At 41.1% G+C, this 10968-nt stretch overlaps 2 protein-coding genes across 2 annotated transcripts in view; one reads left to right on the forward strand and one right to left on the reverse strand.

The window, feature by feature from the left end:
- LOC106811038 (zinc finger protein 35-like) overlaps window positions 1-627 on the reverse strand; it is a 7865-nt gene extending 7238 nt beyond the window's left edge. The window contains exon 1 of the mRNA XM_014814556.1: window positions 433-627. Coding sequence (XP_014670042.1) covers window positions 433-480 — 48 coding nt within the window. The 5' untranslated portion in view covers window positions 481-627. The remainder of the gene's footprint in view (window positions 1-432) is intronic.
- Window positions 628-836: 209 nt separating this feature from the next.
- LOC106811040 (pseudouridylate synthase 7 homolog) lies at window positions 837-9700 on the forward strand. Its single transcript, XM_014814557.1, has 15 exons — window positions 837-1220; window positions 2412-2508; window positions 2779-2871; window positions 2994-3120; window positions 3344-3464; window positions 3712-3789; window positions 4213-4341; window positions 5304-5426; window positions 5562-5623; window positions 5923-6088; window positions 6836-6885; window positions 7329-7469; window positions 7758-7827; window positions 8248-8399; window positions 8771-9700. Exons 1-15 carry the CDS (start codon window positions 997-999, stop codon window positions 9070-9072), a joined length of 1935 nt encoding a protein of 644 aa, XP_014670043.1. The 5' UTR covers window positions 837-996; the 3' UTR covers window positions 9073-9700.
- The last annotated feature ends 1268 nt before the right edge of the window (window positions 9701-10968 follow it).

Genomic DNA, 10968 nt, shown 5'->3' on the forward strand with positions numbered 1-10968 from the left:
TGGAGTTCTCTTTTTTGTGAGTTAATGTGTCTAAACTTTACGGTAAAGTGAGACTGCGTGTTGCACAGAACTTAGAACTACTAGTAGTAGTAGTACTAGTAGTAGAGAAGCATTTGAACAGCATTCAGGGGAATTAATAATTATTTATTACAGATTTGAGATAGTGAGATACAGGCTAAATCCAAAAGTCAAGAGCGTTGATGAGTTTAGTAGGTAGTAAATACAATGTGTTTGTTTATTATTATTTTATTACTGAAACGGCCCAAGTGTAGGCTGTGATGCTCTATGCTGGATCTTTCCATGCAAATTGACGTGTGTTGAGTCTGTTGACGCACGTTTGTACGAATCTCCGTCCTGTAATCAGGTTTCTGCTGCGCGCCTTGACCGATAAAATAGATGCAAACACGATCACCACCGCAAAACAAACCCAACCTTTTCTTTAAATGCCTGCATGAGCCCGACATTCTCCTCTTGTGACATGTTGTATTCAGCTCAAGCACGCTTGACTCGTAAGTGGGGTGTGACCAGCCGAAACGCAAATATTCAGAAAAATGAGAATTTAACGTCAAACTGAATTTAGTGAGTAGCTTGCCGCAAAATGGCGTGAGATCGATGGGCGACGCCCGGACCACAGCGCCACCTAGACTGCTACTAGCTCCCACCTCTCGGCTTAGTTACTCGAGGGGTGACCGCGGACCGAGTAATCGATGTGAGAGCGAGTACTAGTCTAAGCGCCACCGAGATGATGTTTGTCGGATATACGCATTTTACTTTCTACCAAGATGCCTTCTATCATCTATGTTCTGATTGGTCAATTACACTCACAAGATGTCTGCGCCCATAGCACTCGTGTTGGTGTTGGACAAGCGTACAAAACTGTGCTGAAGGTGCAATAATTACGCTTATAATCGACTAAAATACGCGAATCTCCTAAATATATCACGCACGCCTAACGTGCTCTCTTAATTATATTGCAACGATCCCTACGCGCCAAATATGGCGACAGCCAAGCGATTATTAATAAATGACGGCAACTGCGAGACTGGAAATGATGAATCTCTGGTCGGTGCCAGTGGCAGTGAAGCCAAAAGACTTAAATGTGATGACAAAGAAGTTGCAGGTGACGCCGAATCGCCTTTATACTTCCCCAAAGAGGTTGATGTTGGCATTACAGAATACGTCGGCCGCCACCAAGGATTTTTTGGGGTTGTTAAACAAAGGTAATTATTAATCAAGTCAACCCTGCGCCTGCAGAACCTCCACCGCAACCCTAGCTGTTTAAAGTGTTTTAATACGAATCAGTCATTAGCCTGATCAGGCACTATGGCTGTTTTCCAAAAATGGCTGAGGGTGGTTATGTTTTACATGGTGATAAAATGGTTTAATTATTCACCTACAACAGTGTTAGAGCTTTAAAATATAAACCTCTCGCCAAACTGAGCGAGTGAGTCAATAATTGTTAACTCGCCCAAACGGAATCTGTACTCGCTCAAATTTTAAAACAAAAATGCTTGTCAAACAATAGTGAAAAAATAGACTATGAGGGTGGGTTCGGGAAGGGGTCCCTGATAAGGCGGGGTCCGGGGGCCCTCTCCGGAATTTTGCGTGTGGAAATTACACCGCTTAGATGCAATTTCCTGCACTCTGAGACAGCATTATTAAACAATCTTTATCACAAAAACATCTCTTTTGAATCGAGTATTTTAATCTTTGGGGACACCAAAGACTAAAATACTTACTGGTACTTAAAAAAGAGAAACATAAACTTCAAATTGCTGAGGGTTGAACTGCTCAGTCTCTGCCAAGTTGTGCCAGTACAATGCTAAGGCAAAGTAATGTGGTTAATAAGTTAATCTATCTGCCAACGGAATTAACACAGCTATAGGCATCAACGCTTAATTATTTTCAGATCTTTACAAAATTTACTTGCAATCTATGAGCCGTTAAGGTCCTCTTTTGGTTCAGTGCATATCATATTACCAGGAGTGTATAATATAGAGATCTATATTATATAAATAGATAGATAGGTAGATATATATATATATATATATATATATAGATAGACTCCCCCAATATTATTTTCACTCGACATTGGCGAGCGGGCGAGTGCCAAGCTCGTTCGCTGTACAATGAATGTATGAAACGGTACAGTAATCGTTTATTCACTTTAATAGTATATTGGAACGTGGAAACTTCAAAGAAATTTACCGTAAAATGGGACCAAAATATTCAATGGTCTGTCGGACCATTGACTTTGAAAATCTGATGGTCCTCCTGATTATTTGATGGCCCCGGACCATCGGACCATCGCTTATTTCGACCCCTGCTTACTATTGAAATTATATGAATTTATGTATTTGATGGCACTACATAAAGCAATCAATTATAATCTAATATAATTTTTCTTACAGATATTCAGATTTTGTAGTTAATGAGGTTGACACGTCAGAGCAAGTGCTTAGACTTAATGATGTATCCAAACCAGAATGTGCCAGTACTGTGAGAATGGTAAGACCAGATTTATACACTTCAGGGGTGATTTAATTGCATCTTACATCATTTGGGGTGCAAATAATAGCCTATAATATTTATCTATTGCTGATTTAAATATCTCGTACACAATAGTTTTTATTTATTCAATTATGGCTATAAGCATTATAATACCTTGTATGATGACTTGTGCAATTTTATGTGTTTTATGTAATTAATAGTGCATCAGTCGAGTTTTCATATTAAATCTTTGTACATGTCAGTGAAATTTTTTCCTTTATTTGCTAGAAAACTAAAAGTACTGAGGGGATCTTGTCAGAGGAGGACTTAAAGAAGCTTGATGGGCTAGAAGCTGACGGAGTACCAGTAACATTAAACGTGGTAAAAACTTTATTTGATCTTCACTATTCCATGAAATGGTCACTATACTGTCTGCGAGCCTCATATTTGTAATATATAGGGCATTTCTCTCACAATCACCATCAATTAACCGTTTGCTCTAGGTTGATGCTGAAAACAAAGCCATTAGGACGAAAGTACACAATGTCATATCTCAACTCTACATGTCATTTGATAGCGAAACAATTGAGAAAGATGGGAAAAAGGTCATTGTTGTCAGCAAAAGTAAAGGTATGGGATATAAGTATACAAGTATATTTTTTGATGCCCTATACATGTTTCTGTGAGTGACCATGCACAAGGACTGATAATCCTTGCATACATTTAATTTATTATATGTTGTTAGGAATCATTTACTTGTTCGGGTGTAATCCTGTTGGGTCGGATCTAATGACTAGTTACCTTTTGTGTTGAAGGGTTATCAGTTGTTCATTTTCTTATTTCATGTTCCCAGGAAATCGGCGATCAGCCCATTCAGATTGGCCGTCTACGAAGGGTCAGTACTGTCACTTTCTACTATATAAAGAGAACAGAGATACAGCTGATGCTATCAATACCATTGCACGACTACTAAGGTATGTAATCTTTAGTAATATTTGGAATGAAGCGTGTTTGGAATATTATGTATTCCCACTTTCAGTGAGGATTCTATTTATACTGAAGTACACCTACTTTTTTTTATCTTTCTTCAACTGATTATGATGTGCAACTATTTATAAGTGATGGTTAAACCTGGGATAATGTAACAGTTTTCCAATCTTTTAAGCTTGTGTTAGCATATGCTTACTGTTGTTAAACGTTTCAATGTTATACTTCTTTTAGGCAAAAAAATGGAAGCTTTGCATATGCTGGTACAAAGGACAAGCGGGGTAAAACAACACAAGCAGTGTCTGCCTACAGGTAGGTGTCTACAACACAGGTTATATAACTTTTCTTATTTATCACATGCTTATTGAAGCATTTAATTTGTTTACAGAAAGTTTATGCAAACCAGGCAGGATGTATAGTATTTTGATAGTTGCAAACAGCTGAAACGTTCGCAGATTGCTTTTTTTATATACAACCATGTATCGTGTATCAGAGCGCTTAAATCAATATCTGATATACTTGCTCTGCGTGTACCTGACTTTTTACCTACATTCCTCAGATCAAGGCAAACCCAGTCTAGGTGATTCAGAAACTGTCAGAGAATGATGTTGCATTAGTGATATTAGACACTACTGGATGTGGGATTTATGAGTAGGAATACATATCTCATCTACCAGTCATGCACTTTGCTACTTTGGTTGTTCCCTCAATCTGATTCTTTTTACCTGGTTTCAGAGTGAGAGCAGAGCTGTTACATGGGCTGAACACAACACTCAAGGGCATCACACTGGGAAACTTTCATTACGAAGCAAAGACTCTTCGATTGGGGCAGCTGAAGGGCAATCAGTTCACGATCGTGTTACGGTAATAAAACTCCAAGCAAGCTAGACAACGCCTCACGGTCGATCGTTTTCAATGTGGCATCTGCCATCGTGTTTTTATGCTGGAGTTGAGAGAAGCAATACTTGTAGGCATAGTTAATTGAATAATGTTATATATATATATATATATCAAGAGTACATAATAGAGAAGAGTATGACACTGTTTTAACAGCGTTTTGCATAGTTTTCAACTTGTAAATATTCTATCAATATGTGAATAAATATATTCAAACTTTACCTTGTTTTCGTCTATGATTCTCCTTTAATCATATGACACCACCAATTTACCTGAAAATCGTATGTGTTCTTCAAAAAAGTTCTTTGAATACGACACGGTTTCACACAGTTTTCCCAAACGTTTGCATCTCCACGGCCAAACTTGATATAGCGGCGGCAGCACCAGGTTGTAATTACGGGACGCTAGGGGCTGTTGGGGATATTAGGTAAGCACAGTAACAGCACTTGTTTCGCTTCCTTATCATCAGGAACACGATGGCAACACAGCTCAAATCAGCTGCTAGCTCGCAGTGAGCACAAATTTATTTTTAGCACGCTGGAAACGCAATACACACTAAATACAATTCGATGCCTAAAACCCCAACAGCCCCCAGCGTCCCGTCAGAGACAATAGAACACTAATCCGATAACAAAGTTTGGCCGCGGAGATGCAAAAGTTTGGGAAAACTGTGTGAAACCGTGTTGTAATCAAAGAACTTTTTTGAAGAACACATACGATTTTCAGGTAAATTGGTGGTGTCATATGATTAAGGGAGAATCATAGACAAAGACAAGGTAACATTTGAATATATTTATTCACATATTGATAGAATATTTACAAATTAAAAACTATGCAAAACGCTGTTAAAACGGTGTCATACTCTTCTCTATTATGTACTCTTGATATATATATTTATATATATAAATGTATTTTGTTATGTGATTCAGGAATGTCACTAATGCGAGAAATGTGGATGAAGCCATGGCCAGTCTCCGTGACAACGGTTTTATTAATTATTATGGGATGCAACGATTTGGTACCACCACCATTCCTACACACCACGTTGGCAGGTTTGCATAACACTGTTATTGTGAAAATATTAGTTTGTTAATGTCATTTCTTCATCGCTTTACAGGGCGTTGTTATTATGAAGATGTTATTTTGTTATGGCGTATTATTAATTATTATTAATTTAATTTTTATAGGGCACTATTGCTGAGCAAATGGCAGGAAGCTGTTGAGCTTATTCTGAAGCCACGAGAAGGAGGTGATTGTAGCCCGAATTTCAGTGGTAGCCAATTCTTTATTGCCAAATTTGAATTTTCTGTACAAATTTTCCTCACGTTTGTATTTGTTTAGGGAGTGAGTAAAACATTATTTATTGTTAAGCACTGTGTAATGCCATTTGTTTTAATTCTTGACAAAAACAGAAGTTGAATATTAAACAGCTTGCACCTATTAGTTGCTTTACAAGACAGATGAAATATTCACGTGTGCTATACTGTGATTGAGCTTGCATGCGAGATGTAAGAAATGCATCACACTGATTTGGATTACTCGTTGCAGAAAATGATGAAATATCTGAGAGTCGGCGGGTGTTTTGGGAAACAAGAAATGCCAAAGTCGCACTTGAGAAGCTGCACAAGTGGCGATGCGTTGAGGGACAGCTGCTGCGGGGGTTGGCCGGAAGCAGGCACAAGAACGACTTCCTAGGTGCCATCACATCGGTACAGTATATAATCCCTCATCGCTAAATGTGTACTAGGTGCCATCACATCAGTACAGTATAATCCTTCATCGCTCAACGTGTAGTAGGTGCCATCGGCGGGGTGGGCGCAACGACTGTGAGGGGTTGCCGATCACGATCGGTACAGTGGGGAGTGGCCGTCGTGTGTCGTCAGCGAGTTGGTCCGCCAGTCACGTATGAATTTTGGTGGTCCGAGGTGATGAGGCGGAGTGGGCGCGGGGTGCATATGAAGGTTAGGGTGGTAGGGGAGAGTGATTTAGTATATTGACTACAGGGAGCTGGGTGTGGTGAGTGGCCGGTGGCGAGGTAGAAGGAGGGGTTTCGGTTTGCACGTGCGAGCTTGATATTCACCCATGTCTGGCGGAGTCATGGAGGGGACATGGGTTCGGAGAGGAAGAACATGGTCTTCTCATCTTCGGTGTTTGTATTAGTCATATAGATTATTAGTAAGATTTGTGTTGCATGAGGACATGCATGCAGGCATATGCTATAATTAGTGCAGTTGCGCTCGGGTTGTTGCAATGTTGATGCAGATTAGTCGTATACAGGCAAAGGAGTCTGCTATGGTTAAGTTGTCAACGGTCGGACAATTCATGGCGGCAGGATTTTATTTCAGATTCCGCCGCAACTCCCGGCCTCGATGTACGTGTGCAGCAGCTAAGTCAGAGGCAGTGGTGTGGAGGGAGTAGCGGCGGTCGGTCTCTCGGCGCATAATCGACATTCGGCCTGAAGGGCCGCGTCGGGCTGGGGACCTGATTCTTCTGGCCGGTGCAAGGAGAAAAGTAGGCGTTCGGTTTAGTTCGTTCATGAACTGTTCTTGATCTGCATAGATTCAGTCGTATTGCATTCACTGATTATTCTGCAGCTTCGTTTGCAAGTTGCTTGTACGCATTCGTTAGGTGTTTTGTTGGTAAAAAATAATTTACTATTTCCTGTGAGAGAAATTTTGAAGAATGTAAGAAAAATTAAAGGCGGTGATAATCATAATTTAATATTTAGTTTCTTTAATCTAATAATAATTTATAATCTTATAAATAAGATTAAATTATTATAGTTAAAATATCTGTGCATAAAACAAGCTAATATGTATATTATACATGTAATATATTTGTGCTAGATAAATATGTGTAAAGTGTAATGTAAATGATATTATATGACTTATGTAATATTAGAATTCACGAGTCATTGCCGTAGCTTCGCTCACATTTACTTCATTTGCTTTTAGGTGACGGAGATGGTGGAACTGTCGACAATCCTCAGAGAAGCGGGGTCAGAGCACTAACAGAAGACGAAGTGCACCAGTATGACATCACAGACATTGTCTTGCCGCTGCCTGGATACGACATCACCTATCCTGCAAATGAAGGTGAAAAATGGCTGACAGACAGTTGTATTTTGTTAATGTTCCCATTAGCGTTTAGTTTTGCAGCGATTGTTTCTAGTGAAATGAGTCGGTTTATGTATACATGCACTCGTATTTGCAAAGACCTTCCTATGTGTATATATCATTTAGTGGCTTTTATATTAAGCTTTCCTTAGACATGAAACTCTTAATAACAGATTGTGCTGAATATAATAATACATTTGAGGGTGTTCTTAGACTTGTCACTCACATGCATGGCAATTAAAAACACAATTCCTTCTTCCTCTTTAGTTGCAGATTGGTACAAGGAATTGTTGGCCGTTGATGGGTTGAGTTCTGCCGCACTCAAGCACAAAGTCAAGTAATTAATCTTTATTATTGTATATATTTTATTTTATTTAATTATATATTTTTCTCGGCCGCCATCACCTGTGCAAGCCTGAGATATCCTGTAATAAATAGTTAGTTGTTCACTGTCTCCAAAAGGCAGGTGTATTGTGTAACGAGAGAGTCCGGGTGGTCTGGTGAGTTGCCCATCACAGAAGTGTTCAAATATTAGGTCTGAAGAGCTATATAATTAAAGGGCCGTCTATTACTAGTAACAGTGAGTGACATTGTTCTCAAGTGCTTGTCCTCACAGTATGTTATCATATCGTCAAGAAATCTTAGTTTAATACTAGTGTAATGTTTCATGAAAATGCATTGCTCTGACCTGCTTCTATGACATGGGAAGAGTGTTGTGAGTTGGTTGCGCTTCACGTTGAGTGGTGATTTTCTACAGGGATTATGCGCTCCCCGGTGCCTACCGAAAGATCCTCGTGAAGCCGACGAATCTGTCCTGGAAGCTGTATGGTTACCATGACAACACGCTCCCCCTCACGCTCAGTGATCTGGACCGACTGAACATGGTCGATGAGCCGGAGTCCATTGCTGGTGAGAATTATCGAGAGAGAGAAGGAGGAGTGAGAGAGAGGTGTGAGAGGAGAGAGAAGGGAGTGTAAGAAAAACAGATGGAGGGAAGTGAGAGTGAAAGGGAGAAGAGAAGAGGCAAAGGAGGGAGAGGGAGTGAGAGAGAGAGGAGTAAGAGAGAGAGAGAGAGAGAGAGAGTGCATGAGAAAGAGAGAGAGAGAGTGCGTGAGAAAGAGAGAGATAGCGAGAGTGAGTGAGAAAGAGAGAGAGACAGTGCATGAGAGAGAGAGATGGGGAGGAGAGAGAGAAAGCGAGTGATCGAGCCTACACTAACTTTAGTTTGAGTTTGTGCGTGCGGCGTGTGTGATAAATCGCTGATGTCGTGGCATTTTCAGATGGCCTGTTTGAGGGCCTAAGGGTGGAGTTCTCGTTACCGTCCTCGTCATATGCGACGATGGCGCTGAGAGAAGTGCTGAAGATTGACACGTCTGCTGCGTACCAGACAACCTTAAACGATAAAGCCACGGGGGCTGATGGCGGAAGAAGCCAGGCCACGTTAAGCGATGAAGGAGCCAGGGCTTCAGCAACCCACGAGAATAGTATCAGTGATGAGGCATCTAGTACTGCTACCCCCGCAGGCCAGGTTTCTGCTAGTGATTCGGCGTCGCACGACGAGAATAGCGGGCAGGATAACTGACAGCAGACACACAGGTGGTGACTTTATTAGGGACGTAATTGCCAATGACGACAGTAGACTGCTTTTAGTTGTGGCAACTGCCGCCGGGGAATGCCTGAAGGATGCTATCTAAACCCTTTTAGTGCTGGGGTGTTCTAGCCCGCAGTGCAGGTCCCACGCAATACAATAATAAAAATTATGACCCGCGGTGCAGGTCACACGCACTGAAAAGGTTAACTGTTAGTGGCATTCTAAATGGCTGTAATTTACACAGTGATGTGCACTGATTCAACCGGTTGACTAACTGCGATCGGCAGAGAACGTTTGTTGCCTTCGAAATGTGTGACTGGTGTTGTTATGGCTGTTAATGTTATCAGGAACATACTGAAACTGTATAGCTGTATTCGTGCTGTTATACTCTGATAGTCTGATATAAATGTTATCAAACAATTATGAAACTATGTGGTAGCAGATGGCGCCACCAGTCTGAGCATTAGTATGTTGGTCAAAATCGGCGGTTAGGACAAATTTTGATGCCTGATCGTAGTAATTTATAGTCATCATCTTTCCAGAAACTTATTCATCTTGTTAGAAATTCATTGGCTATACACACTGTCCTGATCTATGCGTGTTAATATATAGATGGCATCTATTATGATACTACAACTGTTTGGGTTGACGTTGCATAGAAAGGTTTCGGTTTGCACTACCGAGCTTGGATATGTCACCATGTTCTCTCGTGGGAGGGGAACATATGCTATAGAAGAACTATGTCTTCTCATCTTCGTTTTGTATTAGTCATATAGATTATTATAAATTTGTGTTGCATGAGGACATGCATTCACATATGCTATAATAGCGCAGTTGGTCTTGTCTTCAATTTGAGTGCAATTATCGTATACAGGCCAAAGGAGTCGCTATGGTAAGTTGTCAACAGCGGACAATTCATGCGGCAGGATTTTATTTCAGATTCCCCGCAACTCACGGCTCATGTACGTGCACAGCTATCAGAGCATGGTGTGGAATACCGTCGTCTCTCGCCGCATAATCACATTCGGTCTGAAGCCCATCGCTGGCGACCTGATTCTTCTGCCGTGCAAGGAGAAAAGTAGGGTTCGTTTAGTTCGTTCATGAATGTTCTTATCTGCATAGATTCATCGTATTGCATTCACTGATATTCTCAGCTTGTTTGCAGTTGCCTGTACGCATTCGTTAGGTGTTTGTTGGTAAAAATAATTTACATTTCTTGAGAAAAATGTGAAGAATGTAAGAAAAATTAAAGGCGGTGATAATCATTGTTAGGGAAAAAATTTGGCCTTTCGCGAATTCTGAGCTGTAGTAATTTATATGTCATCATCTTTTCCAGAAACTTATTCATCTGTTAGAAATCATTGGCTATACACACTGTCCTGATCTATGCGTGTTAATATATAGATGGCATCTATTATGTACCTTGTTGCGCCTCACTCATGGTTGCCTCTTCTCGCCTCCTCTCTGTCTGTTTCTCTCTCTCTTTCTCTCTATCTCTCTCTCTCTCTCTCCCTGACTCTCTCCCTCTCTCGCTAGCTCTCTCTCCTCTCTCTCACTCTCCAGCTTCCTCTGTCTATCTCTCGCTCACACTTTCTCTCTCTCTCTCTCTCTCTCTCTCTCTCTCTCTCGTCTCTCTCTCTCTCTCGCTATCATCTCTCTCTCTCTGCTCTCCCCTCTCTCCACGTCTCATCTCATCCTCTTCGCTATCCCGTTCGTCCGCCGCTGGTCCGTCCGTCCTCTCGTATTTTCCCTCCTCTTCCGTGCTCTCCTGGTCGATTCTCTCGCGATCCCGCTCTCCTCTCTCTCTCTTCTCTCGCTTCCTCTGTCTCTCTCTCTCTCTCACTCTCTCTCTCTCTCTCTCTCTCTCTCTCTCTCTCTCTCTCTCTC

This window comes from Priapulus caudatus, unplaced genomic scaffold (assembly GCF_000485595.1).
Source record: "Priapulus caudatus unplaced genomic scaffold, Priapulus_caudatus-5.0.1 Scaffold498, whole genome shotgun sequence".
Classification (NCBI taxonomy): domain Eukaryota; kingdom Metazoa; phylum Priapulida; class Priapulimorpha; order Priapulimorphida; family Priapulidae; genus Priapulus; species Priapulus caudatus.

What these genes read in the sequence shown, in the direction of transcription:
- LOC106811040 (XM_014814557.1), top strand. Translation starts at nt 997, where the DNA reads ATGGCGACAGCCAAGCGATTATTAATAAATGACGGCAACTGCGAGACT. An exon ending in GTGCCAGTACTGTGAGAATG is followed by an intron (nt 2,509 to 2,778) that starts GTAAGACCAGAT and finishes TTTATTTGCTAG; the next exon opens with AAAACTAAAAGTACTGAGGG. An exon ending in TCTGAAGCCACGAGAAGGAG is followed by an intron (nt 5,624 to 5,922) that starts GTGATTGTAGCC and finishes TACTCGTTGCAG; the next exon opens with AAAATGATGAAATATCTGAG.